General features: G+C 41.3%; 2 protein-coding genes across 2 annotated transcripts; both read left to right on the top strand.

Moving 5' to 3' along the window:
- The first annotated feature begins 4587 nt into the window (after nt 1-4587).
- Nucleotides 4588-5574, top strand: LOC135632239 (early nodulin-like protein 2). The gene is made up of 2 exons (XM_065140643.1): nt 4588-4833; nt 4910-5574. Exons 1-2 carry the CDS (start codon nt 4647-4649, stop codon nt 5377-5379), a joined length of 657 nt encoding a protein of 218 aa, XP_064996715.1. The 5' UTR covers nt 4588-4646; the 3' UTR covers nt 5380-5574.
- A 1204-nt stretch (nt 5575-6778) lies between these two features.
- Nucleotides 6779-8200, top strand: LOC135632352 (early nodulin-like protein 3). Its single transcript, XM_065140857.1, has 2 exons — nt 6779-7119; nt 7199-8200. The coding sequence occupies exons 1-2, from the start codon at nt 6939-6941 to the stop codon at nt 7996-7998; spliced, it is 981 nt and encodes a 326-aa protein (XP_064996929.1). The 5' UTR covers nt 6779-6938; the 3' UTR covers nt 7999-8200.
- Nucleotides 8201-15374: the final 7174 nt, after the last annotated feature.

Genomic DNA, 15374 nt, shown 5'->3' with positions numbered 1-15374 from the left:
GAGGGTTTTAGTCCTATCATAAAGGATTGAATCATGAGTGAGGAGTAAAGATTGTCCACGCCGAAGATCTTGTTGGTGTATCGGTCGACAAAATTCAAGATTATCTCCTCCTCATCTTGTCTTAGTCTGAGAAGTATTGTTATCGTGGGACTCAAACCCACATTCCCGAGGAAGTGAAGCTTAAACTCTTTTGCTAGTTGAGTGAATGAGCTAATAGAAAACGACGTTAGACGAGTGTACCACTCTATTACCAAACCTCTTAAGGTGGTCAAGATGATACAACACATTAAGGCATCTAAAGTTTCATATAGCAACATCGGAGTCCAGAAGGTAACGATGTGCTCCACTAGGTTAGTAGTGCTATTAAAGTTTTCTAATGATGAGAAGTAAAAGTTAGTGGGGATCAACTCCTTTTAGATATCATGAATAGATGGTGATCAACTTGAGGTGGAGTCGATATGCTCTTTACTCCTGGACTAGTGAAAGTTGCAGTGCATCTCTTCCAAGTGTTAATTCATTTGTTGGAGTTGAATCCTCAGATAGTTGCCTGTTGAATTGATCGAGTGAGTTATAATTCATGTGGAGTGGAGAGGAGCGATGATGGGGCAACCTACTAAACTTGGCGATTAGGGGAGTGGGGGATTCTCTCGGTCAATGGCCCAATGCTAGTGGTTGTTGAACTATTGATACTGGCTGAGGTAGTAGCTACTATTTATATGTACCTTACAAGCAAATCACATGGGTGATGACAAATGTGACACGTTGCATACTTATTATTATTATTATTATTATTATTATTATTATTATTATTATTATTATTATCTCACTTTATATTAGATGATGAATATATTGTCATAACCTTGGATCATGATATGAGATCAATTCCCCTATAAACACAGACACTAAATATTTTCGATCATAGGTTATTCGAGAGGGACATCAAGATAACCAAATAGATCGATATATTATATATCCATCCATATGATAGATGTAGTTGGTCTCATAGTTACTTATGTGAGGACACTCGAGATATAGTGCAAGTGCTCATTGAATAACGAGTTCACTGAATGATTCACTTACAGAATGTTTGTTGGTTAATGATACCTCATCGTCAGATAATAATTTTGTATTCTCAATTATGGATTTGGTCCTTAGACTTGAGATACCAAAGATGTCATATTCGGATATTACATTCTTTGATACCATACTTATAGGTATGAAGGTTTCAGATTTAGCATAACTAGTCATCGGGAGTGGTAGACAACCTTACAAGAGCAATTGAGCCTTAATAGAGGATTATCCACTCTTAGTATCATAAGAGAAATATCTCATGCGTTCTCACTCAGGTAAATCCTTAGCTAGGGTTGATCGAATTATTATGAATCTAATAAGCGAGAGATTCGGAGTGAGAGAGAATGAGTTGTTTGGGAGAAACCGATCAGAATGAGACTTGGATAAATTTTATATGGATCTGATAGTGCAATATCTGATATATGATCTCTGAGATATTAGATTAATGAGAGACTATAGATATACAATAACTAAGGGTAGACAGATCCAACGGATTAGATCCCCTATACCATATAACGATTATAGTGTAGTAGCATAGTGCATTCATAATCGATGAGTTGAATGAATTATTATGGGGATAATAAATCATTGAATAAAAACAAATTCTGATAGGTGTAACTCATAGCCAACTCGATATTAGGCATAGAGAGTTACACACATATGGTGGATGATACGATAAATAAAGAATTGGATATGTGATATCTAATAAACCCTTATTTTATTCGATCCGTTGGGTGAAATCCAATAAGAGCTTAGAGTAGATATTTGGATAGAGATACAATTTTTCTTAAGCTATGGATAATTATATAAAGATCCAGTGTTCAATACGAGAGGGTAATTTGATGAAGATCTAATACCCAATAGAGTATGACCTATTCTGGTTAAGTTGAAACGACTTTCTATAAATAGGAGAAGGGCCAAAGGGTCATAGGCTTGACTCCTTTAGCTGCTTACCTCCTATTCTATTCTCTCCCTTTCCTCTAAAAACAACAAAAAGGGTGGCTCATTCTTGTTTTTGATGCTTTATGGTGGTGCATAAAGGCGAGGAAAGAAAGTATCACGAGAGGAAGTGTGTTGTCATTTCATTCATCGTGTGTATCATCGCTAGAAAAGAGTTTTTGAGAGCTCTTTCATCCATGGATAAAGATCTACAGATTAGGGATATACGATCTCCCATAGGTAAGAATGTCTCACACATGTTACGTAGTTTTTGGTTTTACGAGTTTTTCGCTCCTGATCTTCGCACGACGATCTGATATGATTCTTTTGAGAAACTTTATTTTATTTTTCCGCTACGCATTTGATGCTCTATATAGTTTTCCAACAGTAGCATCACCCACTGGTCTTACCGAGGTAGGAGCGGGGTAATAACCTATATTATGTTGACAAATGCATGCATTTATTAGGTTAGATTCAAGAATGCCTCAACAGGAATAAGTCGATTGTTTGATGACACTTGTAAATATGAGGGTCTAGGGCCATTGAACGAATGTTAGTACTACATTGGTACTTGTGGCGAGGTGGACGTATATATGAGGGGAATCTATGTTGTTTAAGTAAATTGTTGTGAGTCGAAAGTAGTTCCTTACCGAATGTTCATGGACAAGGTCAGCCTATGGATGCTCCTACAACATTTAGCCCTTCTTCTAACACTAAAATATTATAAAAAAAAATATCATTAACATCTTTGTCAGCACAACATGACCTTGATCCATAAGTGAGGAATCATCCGGAATAGAGTGTGACCTCTCTAAACTCATTACTTACATAAAGATCGAGGTCGAGGGTAGCTTCCCGAGCCGATCCCTTCGACGCTTAAGTTAGTATCAAGGTCCCTTATTTTTTAATCTAAAGCTAGGGGTACATTTTTATATTGACCTTGATGAGATGGAATATCCTATTAAGTATCTATGGAGAAGGCAGTTCGTAATCGACCTCAGTTATTCCTTAGACTTCTTGAAATATTCCTACGAATATTTTATAAGGGTTTGTAATCGATCCGAGCTATCCCTTGGAGTTCTTGAAATATTCTTATGAATATTTTATAAGGGAGTCAGCTCGTACTCGACCAAAGCTACATTTGGACTTTCAAGAATATTCTTACGAATATTCTATTAGGAAAGTAGTTCATTACAGACTAAAGTTGCCATCTAAACTTCTAAGAATATTCCTATGAATATTCTGTAAGGAGGTAATTCATAGTCGATCTTTCTGGACTTTTGAGAATATTCCTACAAATATTCTTGGAGATAGTTTGTAATCGACCCGAACTACTTTTTGAACTCTTCTACACATGCATAGGAGGGGATTGACCTGGCATTAGCATGACAAATGATGTTAATCGATTTTATATTTTCTGTCATGATATTTTTTCTTTAAATATGAACGATATTTTTGAAATTATTGTGATGTAATTATTATACTTACATTATAAGAAGACAAGCCTTCAACACGTACTAATTCTTCATATTTTTCACTTGGCTGTACTAATTCTTCGATCAGAAACGACACAGCTGTTGAAGTTACAAATCGTGCCGGCCGAAGTTTCCAGTATTATATTTGCGACCCACACAGTCATCGATGCCGATCCAGGACAGGCCTCGCTGCAGAATCACAGCCGTCGTCCACGATGCATGCATGCATGCATGCATGTCCTTTGCGCAGTGACGATCACTTGCACAAGTTGTGCAGCGAATCAAGTTGCCACTTGGGTCGCGGCTGGTCCACACGTTGTTCGTCTCATGGGTTCTGCTACCTGTCTTCCCGTGGTCAGCCGAAGCAGATACAGTGTGCTAGCTTTGGATTTACCATAATCTTATGAGTTATTTAGACTACGTATGCAGAAAACAAAGACTGCTGCATGCCATGAGCATCTTAATTATTCCGGGAAGGTAAATTACAATTCATTAGAAGGAGGAAAAATATGATCATATGTGTTCATGGGCCTGGGGACACGACCTCCTGACAAACATGTGGGTGACATGACTGTGCAACATTTAAAACAACCGGTCATAGCACATTTATGTGGTAGATGGAAACCCTCCCTGGCTTCACCAACAAATCTTACAAGATGGAACTCCTCATGCACCTTGACCTTCCGATACGAAGCCAATAGCCATCGGATCGAGTGTCCCGACGTAATAAATGGGAGTTCCTAGGAGCCATGCAACGGGCCAAACAGTACGATACCATCCGTCCGATCACCATCATGATCATGTTCACGAACTTACGTGCCAACACTGTTCCTATCGTCGTAAAACCCTAACGCCAGATGAACAACTAACGTTCAAAGCCATCCACGTCTCTCTTTCCATCACAGCCATGCAATGATCGCACCCTTCTATAAAGTCGACGCTCCAATCTATTCTCGGTAAAGCGAAACGGGGTCGTGACAGCGAGAACACAACTCGGCAGCGAGAAGAGCCGTTTGGAAGCAGCCAACTAACCCTAATGCCACCACGCAGCGACGTACGTCAACCTGCATGCGATCTATTTATACCCAACCGAATCCTCGAGTCTTCGTTCTTGACTTGCCTCGTGCATCACTCTGTGTTCTTCGGCTGGAGTTGCAGAGAATGATGGCGGCGGTCTCCAAAATCTTGCTCGGTTCTCTTCTTCTTGCAGGGGTCATAATGGGGTTGGTGACGTCTTCCGAGGCTTCTGTTTACGACGTCGGTGGGAGAGATGGTTGGGTGCCCAATCCTTCGGAAAGTTACGACGGCTGGGCTGGGAGGAACAGGTTCCTGGTCAATGACAAGCTCGGTATGCATAGATACCAATCTACTCTGCGCCTTACTCTGCTGTAATCTGCTATACTTGGATGGATGCCTATGTGCAGTGTTTAGATACAGGAAGGATGCGGACTCGGTTCTGGTGGTGACGAAGCAGGACTACGACGCATGCAACGGGGGCAATCCGATCCAGAAGTTGGAGGGAGGCGATTCGGAGTTCAAGTTGGATCGGTCGGGGCCGTTCTTCTTCATCAGCGGCACGCCGGGCAACTGCCAGAAGGGCCAGAAGCTGCAGGTGGTGGTGTTGGCCGTCAGAAACGTGAAACCAGCCCCGTCGCCGCCGGCCCCTCCACCAGCTATCCCTCCGTCACCGCTTCCTCCTTCCGAGCGCCCCACCTCCCCTCCTGCTCCTCCACCATCTCTCTCTTCCAACTCCTCTAGTGGAACTGGTACACAGACAACGCCGTCGCCGTCGCCGATCCCGTCTCACCCGAGCCACTCCTCCTCTCTCGCAGGCTTATCAACGATCACGCTTGGACTAGCGGCCATGATCCTGGGTGGCGCCTTTGTCTACTAATACCACGGGTTGATGATGATGATGGATGATTAATAAGTTTTTGTTACTTGACGTACTTATTGCTGATGGTGATTGTGTTTGAGGCATTCTTGTGGATGTTGTATTTCTCTTCATTGTTCTTTTCCAGGGGTTCAAAGTATTTCTGGGTGGTGGGTGTGTATGTGTACCAATAAGAAAGACAATGACTTTAGTGTAGCTGATTTATTTTTCTTTTTGTCTACTTGACGAAGCAGGGATTCGATGACAACACCTTTCAACAATGATCTTATCAAAGAATTATTTATTTATTATATAACACTGACCAACACAAACTTACTTATATATATATATATAATCTCATTTCTCAATTTTTATTATTATATTTTTTAATACCTGGAATATGCTTAATTTGACAATAAACCATTATCCCTTTTCCTATCGGTCGGTCAATAGGATGAATCAGTTCAATTATAATATTTTTACCTTATGTTATAACTTTTTCAGTATTATCGAATAATAAAAATACTATATCATAGTGTTTTTATACCATAATATTTTCAGCAATACCATGAAAATATTGTAAAGCAGTAAAAAAAGTATTTTTATTATAATAATTTTTATATTACTGAAAATATATTGTAACATAGTGCAAAAATACTGTAATGGGATTGAATAGATCCATCAGAAAGGAGGAAAAAGAAAACAAGATAGGTGATCAAATGGGGTATTAGATAAAGAAGGTAAAATTCTGAAAATGGGGATATTTGTTGAGAAAAATCTAAAAACTCTATAAAATTTGCTCTTTATGTATCTTTAAGTGACATTGATATCACATAGTAACAACTCATTGTTGAATTGTTAGTATAATAATAATATTATAAAAGATCATCATCGTTGCGTGGTCAACGATGCTGGGCGTCTCGTCATCGTGATCGTGGCGTTGGTTGGCAAGGGCAATGTTCTCCACGGGCTTGCGGCCGACATTTAATGGACTCGAGACGTGTCATAATCCGGTCAGACCTCATTTATGTGGTTGATCGGCAACGTTGGAGCCCACCGACACATAAAACAAAATGGCACTTGTCCTACATCTCCACCCTCTGATATGAATCCAACCGCTGTGTGCCCCAACGTAGCCAATGGAGTTCCCACGAGCCGCAAGTCGGTCAACGGCGAAATACGATCGTGATCATGTCCAAGAACTTCACAGGTGTACGCGTCGTGAACACGGGATGACGGCATGAAATCCGTGTCTCGCACGCCGGCCGTCGCATCGTTTCCTCACGAACACGTTGCGGCTGAAATGTATGCAGTCTTCGGACGTTCATTTCCTCACGAACACGATGCACGGCTCTGGTGCGATCCACAGTGAGTCGTCCCGATCCATCCTTGCCAAAGCGAAACATACCTCCCAGCAAAAAGAGTAATTCGGAAGCAGCCAACTTACCGTCACGTCACCACACCGCGGCATGCGTGAACCTGCGTGCAATCTATTTATACCCAGCCAAGCAGTTTGAGTCTTCTCCATTGACTTGCCTATCGCTCCGTTCTGCGATCTTCCGCTGGAATTGTAGAGAACGATGGAGATCTCTAAAAGTTGGCTCAGTTCTCTTGTCTTTGTAGGGGTTTTGCTGGGGTTGGTGACTTCTTCCGGGGCTTATGTTTTCTACGTCGGCGGGAGAGATGGTTGGGTGTCGAATCCTTCGGAGAGCTACGACAACTGGGCTGGGAGGAACAGGTTCCAGGTTAATGACACACTCGGTATGTATTCAAGATTTGGTTCTTCGGTGCTGCTTGTTGTTCCCATGTTTCGGATACACTGATGGATTCCTTTGTACAGTGTTTAGATACAAAAACGGGACGGACTCTGTTTTGGTGGTGACGAAGCAGGACTACGACGCATGCAACGTGAGTAATCCGATCCAGAAGTTGGAGGGAGGCGATTCGATGTTCAATCTCGACCGGTCGGGACCGTTCTTCTTCATCAGCGGCGTCCCGGACAACTGCCGGAAGGGCCAGAAGCTGGTGGTGGTGGTGTTGGCTGTTAGGAACGGGGGGAAACCAAGCCCATCGCCGCCGTCCCCTCCACCGGCTGCTGTCTCACCGTCACCATTAGCTCCCTCCGAGCCCCCCACGTCTTCTCCTGCCTCGTCTCCTCCTCTTCCGCCATCTCCTTCTTCCTCTGCTCCGCCTTCTCCTTCTCCCTCTGCCCCATCTCCGGCATCAATCTCCCAGTCTCCTTCTCCATCACCTGCTCGTTCACCATCCCCTTCTTCTTTCACTTTAACTCCAGCCACCGCTCCTACTCCAACAGCAGAGCCGCCCAATTCAGGTTCTCCTGCCTCTGCCCCATCTCCGGCATCCATCTCCCAGTCTCCTTCTCCATCACCTGCTCGTTCACCATCCCCTTCTTCTTCCACTTTAACTCCAGCCACCGCTCCTACTCCAACAGCAGAGCCACCCAATTCAGGTTCTCCTCCTCCTCCCCCCAGCTCCCCTAGTGGAACCCCATCTGGTCCAGAGTCATCTCCGTCGCAATCTGTGTCTCCTCCAAGCCCCTCCTCCTCCTCTATCGTGAGTGCATCAAGTATCACCCTTGGACTGATTGCCATGATCCTTGGCGGTGCCTTTCTCCACTAATTCCATGGATTGATTCACCATATTGCTCATGTTCATGGAGTTTGGCACATTCTTGTGGATGTCGTATCTCCGTTATGTGTTCTTTGTAGGGTGTTGAAAGCACAGCGGGAGGTGTCGTGTACCGACGATGAGGATACGGATACTATTGTTCGGGTCTCGTATACGAATAAAGGAGGACATGAACGGTGAAGTTTATTGTGAATGATTCATGTTGGTGTTTAGCAATTATACTTCTCATGTAAGTTTCGCGTCATCAGTCGTGTTGAGTTTTGCGAGGGTGAATCGGGTCATTTGAATTGCGACGTTCGTCGTCCCATTTGACTCGGGGGCGTAAGACTAACTCTTTCCGCGACTCGTGGGACAAGTTGTGAACGTAGAGCACATCCAGACGTGAGATCTTAATTCGCAACTTATCGCGGCTCGTTGTACAGCAGGAAGCTTAATTATACTAATAGTCATGTCGCATTCTTCTCATGACTCGTATCCTGTGTCGTTACCCGGCATCGACACCTCTTCCACGAACAAGATGAAGAAGACGGACAAAATAAACAGCCTCGACTGAAGAGTCGGGCCCACAAAAAAGAAATATTGGGCTGCTTCCTTTGAATTAATTGCTCATCAGTCATCGATGCGTCGTCGTCCGTTCTCGTTTTCCACACAGACCTATGAGAAGACAAATAAATGGTCTTCTAAATCAGACAACGCCAAGTCTGAGGATAAGTATACAGCAGTGGATCCGAATTCCTGCTTTGGAGTGACGCTATTAATTTGGATCGATGTTTCTGGCAGTTAACGAAGCTAGCTACTCTACCCCTACGCCACCTCGTTTTCGGAGAGCTTCTCTTTGCCTTGATGGCCTGCCTTGCTTTGCGAAAAAAACTGAGTTGGTTGGGTACTTCATGATGTGGAGCTCCCACAGCGGCCGGCTCCGTGGGAACTCGTCCCACACGATCTGGGCAAGGTAATCCTGCACGCATTCGTGGTACGTTTCTAAGCCCGTGGGGAAGACGGGGACGTTTACGTGGTCCTCCAGCTCCACGGGAACCGTCTTCCATTGCCGGGCGCGGTAGTCGTCCTTGACATGACAATGTATATTTTTGTGTGTGTGCGTGAGAGAGAGAGAGAGAGAGAGAGAGAGAGAGAGAGAGAACCCGGATGGACGAGAAGCGTGGATGGATGGGTAAGAGAAGACGCGTTCTGCAACATGGACATGGTGGGTGAGTCGTCGATAGGGATCTCGTTCTGCAAAATGGACTTGGTGGGCGAGTCGTCGATAGGGATCTCGTTCTGCAAAATGGACTTGGTGGGCGAGTCGTCGATAGGGATCTCGTTCTGCAAAATGGACTTGGTGGGCGAGTCGTCGATGGGGATCTCGTTCTGCAAAATGGACTTGGTGGGCGAGTCGTCGATGGGGACCTCGGACTCGAAAACTGCCAGAATGCCCAGAGACAGCGCCGAACTGTTCAAGCACTGGGCGGTCAGGCTCACCGGCTCATCGCCGACGCCGCTGTTCTTCTCGGTCAGGTGAGGAGAGTAAGATCTGATTGCAGCGTGCGTGCGACGGCGTGATGAGAAAAAAGAGGAGAGAGAAAGTAAGGTTTCTGAGTTTTTCTGTTTAACGATCGGTGGTCAAACGTTGTCAGTTTCAGCCCAAATTTTATGTGGAGAATTTTTACAGCAAACTCTACAATCCTAACGGTGTTGATCTGCAGTTTATCCTCTCTAAGGTACTTTTCTATGATATCCACTCCGTGAAATCTAGAATTCTCTTTTGAGGAGATCCATCCTAGGAGATCCATCCTACGTGATGAAGATATACTATTCTTGAGCCAAGATCTATGATCTTGATATTCTTGAGCCAAGATCTATGATCTTGATGTTATTTTGATCCTCTAGTTATTCTAGAGAAGACATATTGTAAACCTGTTATCATTATTATTGATAGTGAAAGTTTGAGGTGGACTGCGGTCCCGTGGTTTTTCCCACATTGGGTTTTTCACGTTAAAAATATTTGGTCTCACTGTGTGATTGATTTATTGCTCTATTGTCTATGCTGTGCTGATTGATTTAGCATTTTGATATCAAGTTGGTATTTTGATGAGGAACATATTTTGATACATAAAGAGGGAAAAGAATTATTCCGCATTAACAGGTTTCTTCCCAACAAGTGGTATCAGAGCATCAGGTTGTTTGGTGCTAGTTTTCTTGTGTGATTGAAATGGAGTCAGATGGTATGATTAAATTGAACTCATCAAATTATTCCACTTGGAGGCGTCTGATGGAAGATTTGCTCTATTGCAAAGATTTATATAAGCCTATCAAGGTTAAAGATAAACCTTCTACTATGGACGATGAAGAATGGGAAGTTCAACATAGAAAAGCTATTGCCTATATTAGAAGATGGATGGATATAAACTTGCATGAGCATATTTCAGATGAAATCAGAGCTGATGTTGTTCGGCAAAGGTTAAAAAATCTCTTTGCGAAAAAGACAGTAGGAAATAGAATTTCTCTCCTCATAAGGCTTGTAAATTTGAAATATAAAGATGGTGGCAACATTGTTGAGCACATAAGCCTATTTGAGAGTCTTGCAAACAAGTTGGTTGCTATGAAAATGAATATAGATGATGAGATGCAGGGATTATTACTTCTCAGCTCTTTACCAGAAAGTTGAGAAACGTATGTGGTGACTATTTGTAACTCCATGCCAGAGGGGACTCTAACCATAGATACGGTTAAAGACAGTTTGCTAAATGAAGATGCAAGAAGGAAAGAACATGGTGAATCTTCTTTTGGTGCATTTGTTACTGAAAAACAAGAAAGACGTGGAAGAAGTCATAGCAGAAATCCATATGGTTATAGAGGAAGATCCAAGTCTAGAAGAGATATCAAATGTTTTCACTGAAATAAGCCAGGTCACATGAAGAAAGAGTGTAGGTTTTGGAAGCGAGAACAGAATAAAATGAAGAAAAATGAAAAAGAGACCAATACAGTTGCTGCTGAAGGTAATATCACTATTGTTTGTGATGAAGGTTGTGTCAGTCTTGTAGCTCAGGACAGTAACTGGGTAATTGACTCTGGTGCTTCATTTCATGTTACTTCTCATAGTGATTTCTTTAGATCTTACACTGTTGGTGATTTTGGTAATGTTAGAATGGGAAACAATGGTACATCTAAGATTGTGGGTATTGGAGATATTTGCTTGGAGACCAGTATTGGGAGAAAATTAATACTCAAAGATGTAAGGCATATTCCAGATATTCGTCTTAACTTGATATCTACAGGTAGACTTGATGATGAGGGCTTTGCACATTATTTTTGTGAAAGTAAATGGAAACTCACTAAAGGTTCTCTAATTGTGGCAAAAGGAAAGAAGATTAACTCTTTTTATGTCATGGAAGCTAAGCTACACAAAGGAGAGATTAATGTAATTCGAAAAGGTGAAAGTATAGATCTTTGGCATAAGAGGCTTGGACATATCAGCGATAAGGGACTTCAAACTCTTGCTAGAAAGCAGTTCTTACCAGAGTTGCAAGGTACATCTCTTAAATCTTGTGATCATTGCTTAGTTGGAAAAACACATAGAGTTGCATTTCAGACATATCCATCATCTAGAAGATATGATGTTATTGATTTAGTTCATACTGATGTTTGTACTATGCAAACTAGAACTCTTGGAGGTGCTCTTTATTTTGTTACTTTTATTGATGACCATTCTAGAAGAGTGTGAGCTTTTGCTTTGAAATCTAAAGACCAGGTACTCGATGCTTTCAAGGAGTTTCATGTCAATGTTGAAAGAGAAACTGGTAGAAAGCTAAAGTGTGTTCGATCAGATAATGGTGGCGAGTACAGGGGTCCTTTTGAGAATTATTGCAGGTTCCATGGTATCAGGCTTGAGAAAACAGTTCCTAAAACTCCTCAGCAGAACGGTGTGGCAGAAAGGATGAACAGAACCATTGAAGAAAGGATTAGGTGTATGCTTTCCCACGCCAAGTTACCAAAGTCATTCTGGGGGGAGGCTATGAGAACTACAGTTGACTTGATAAATCTTTCTCCATTAGTTCCTCTGCAAGGTGATGTTCCAGAGAGAGTATGGAGAGGAAAAGATATATCTTATAATCATTTGAGAGTCTTTGGGTGTAAAGCATTTGTTCATATTCCCAAAGATGAGAGGTCCAAGCTTGATAATAAGGCAAAAGCATGTATCTTCTTGGGATATGGTCATGAAGAGTTTGGGTACAGATTATGGGATCCAGTGAACAAGAAGATTATTAGAAGCAGAGATGTTGTGTTTCTTGAAGACCGATTGTTTGATGATGGTGATAATGTTGAGAAGCCAGAAACCTCTATTTATATTCCTTGGAGTTTGGGTCCAGTTCCTTCACCTGTAGTTCATGATGATTATGGGGGAGATGAACAAGAAGATTGTGGTGAGAATACTAGTGATGATACACCTACAGTTGATGATGCTGAACCAACTGAACAAGCACCTCCACCACCAGTTGAGATTCCATTGAGAAGATCCACTAGAGAGCGACAACCCTCTACCAGATATCCTCCACATGAGTATGTTATGCTTACTGACGGGGGAGAGCCAGAAACTTACCAAGAAGCTATTCTACATAAGAATAAGAGTGAGTGAGTTAAAGCCATGCAAGAAGAGATGAGATCCTTGCTTGAGAACCACACCTATGACTTGGTAAAGCTGCCGAAAGAGAAGAAAGCTCTCAAGAATAAGTGGGTTTATAAATTGAAGACCGAAAATAATAGCTCACAACAAAGATACAAGGCACGACTAGTTGTGAAAGGATTCAGTCAGAAGAAATGTATTGACTTTGAAGAAATATTTTCTCCGATTGTGAAAATGTCCTCTATCCGAGTCGTTCTTGGTTTGGCTACCCGCTTGAATTTAGAAGTTGAGCAACTTGATGTAAAAACAGCATTTCTTCATGGTGACTTAGAAGAAGAAATTTACATGGAGCAACCAGAAGGTTTCAAAGTCAAGGGAAAAGAAAATATTGTATGTAAGCTTAGGAAAAGCTTATATGGACTCAAACAGGCACCTAGACAGTGGTACAAGAAGTTTGATTCCTTTATGATGAGTCAAGGGTATGATAGAACCACATCTGATCATTGTGTGTTTATGAAGAAATTTTCAAATGATGATTTTATTATTTTACTGCTATATGTTGATGATATGTTGATTGTTGCCCATGATGTTGGAAAAATTGAAAAGCTTAAAAGAGAGCTAAGTAAGTCTTTTGCCATGAAAGACTTAGGATCGGTGAGACAAATACTTGGCATGAAGATTCTTCGTGATAGGAAGAAAATGAAGATTTGGCTATCTCAGGAGACTTACATTGAAAATGTTTTTGAAAGATTCAACATGAGTAAAGCCAAAGCAGTTTGTTCTCCACTTGCAGGTCATTTCAAGCTGAGTTCTAAACAATGTCCTACAAGTGAGAAAGAAAAAGAAGAAATATCCAGAGTGCCTTACTCATCTACAGTAGGCAGTTTGATGTATGCTATGGTTTGTATTAGGCCAGATATAGCTCATGCAGTTGGAGTTGTTAGTCGATTTCTCTCAAATCCTGGAAAGGAACATTGGGCAGTAGTGAAATGGATATTAAGATATCTAAGAGGTACTTCCAGGTTGTGTTTATGTTTTGGTGATGATGAACCTGTGTTAGAAGGGTACACAGATGCAGACATGGCAGGTGATACTGATTCCAGAAAGTTCACTTCGGGATTCTTGATGACATTTGCAGGAGGAGCAGTCTTTTGGCAGTCTAAGTTACAGAAGTGTGTTGCTCTATCAACCACAGAAGCAGAATACATAGTAGTTACTAAAGCCTACAAGGAAGCTTTATGGATGAAAAAGTTTCTATAGGAATTGGGCTTGAAACATGAAGGATATACTATTTACTATGACAGTCAGAAAGCTATTCACCTCTCCAAGAATTCAACATACCATTCTAGATCCAAGCATATTGATGTGAGATATCACTGGATTCGTGATGTGCTTGAGATGAAAGAATTACAGTTGGAAAAGGTGCATACCAATGATAATGGTTCAGATATGTTGACAAAGTCTTTGCCTAAGGAGAAGCTTGAAGCATGTAGACGAAGATCGAGCTTGGTACAACCCACCATATGAGCTAGAGGGAGAGAATTGGGCCTATTGAGCCCAAATCAACAAATCAAAGAAATAAAAAAAAAAGAGAGAGAAGGTGAGGAGAGTAAGATCTGATTGCAGCGTGCGTGCGACGGCGTGATGAGAAAAAAGAGAGAGAAATAGAGAGAGAAAGTAAGGTTTCTGAGTTTTTCTGCTTGACGATCGGTGGCCAAACGTTGTCAGTTTCAGCCCAAATTTTATGTGGAGAATCCTTGCAGCAAACTCTACAATCCTAACGGTGTTGATCTGCAGTTTACCCTCTCTAAGGTAATTTCCTACGATATCCACTTCGTGAGACCTAGAATTCTCTTTTGAGGAGATCCATCATATGTGATTAAGATATGCTATTCTTGAGCCAAGATCTATGATCTTGATGTTATTCTGATCCTCTAGTTATTCTAAAGAAGACATACTGTAAACCTGTTATCATTATTATTGATTTAGCATACTGTAAACCTGTTATCATCTAGTTATTCTATTGTCTATGCTGTGCTGATTGATTTAGCATTTTGATATTAAGTTGGTATTTTGATGAGGAACCTATTTTGATACACAAAGAGGGAAAAGAATTATTCCGCAGTTTCTTCCCAACAGCTACGTTACAAGCCATGGCAGACGCGGAGGAGAGCTACTCTGTTGGTTTCTTTGTCGCTTGACATGGCTCGGTGCATGCGACGAACAACGTCCGCACATATACGTATAGGCAATGCAAGCGCTGGCAGCAATCGCGTGCGTAATATTTGCATCAGCAACCCGCGTGCGTAATAATTGCACCAGCAACATCAGTGATGGTGTAATTAGTTACGTTAACCAGAATTGATAGAAATAATAGAAGATAAGAATAATAATTGAATAAGCTTTATTGTAAAAATAAAATAACTTAATACATTAACATGTTAAAAAAATCAATTATCATAGTTTAATTTAATTAAAAATTAAAATAATAAAAAATGAACTAGATATCTTTTGAAGAACTAAATATATACATAATTTAACTATTATTTATATTCTTTATATATTTTAATTCTGAATCAATCTATCATTTAAGAATAAGCATCATGATTATTCATCGAAACTTCTTCTAGAAGTTTAAAGTCACGAACAAATCTATGAATAGGATGCTCGATATAATGTTTTATATATTCTCTGCACAATAAGTAATGGATTTATAGTATATTTAGCAGTCACTTTTTTGTTTAGC

Source organism: Musa acuminata, chromosome BXJ3-3 (assembly GCF_036884655.1).
Source record: "Musa acuminata AAA Group cultivar baxijiao chromosome BXJ3-3, Cavendish_Baxijiao_AAA, whole genome shotgun sequence".
NCBI classification, from domain to species: domain Eukaryota; kingdom Viridiplantae; phylum Streptophyta; class Magnoliopsida; order Zingiberales; family Musaceae; genus Musa; species Musa acuminata.
Note: the sequence above shows the minus strand (reverse complement) of the source record. Positions and strands in the feature narration are given on the sequence as shown.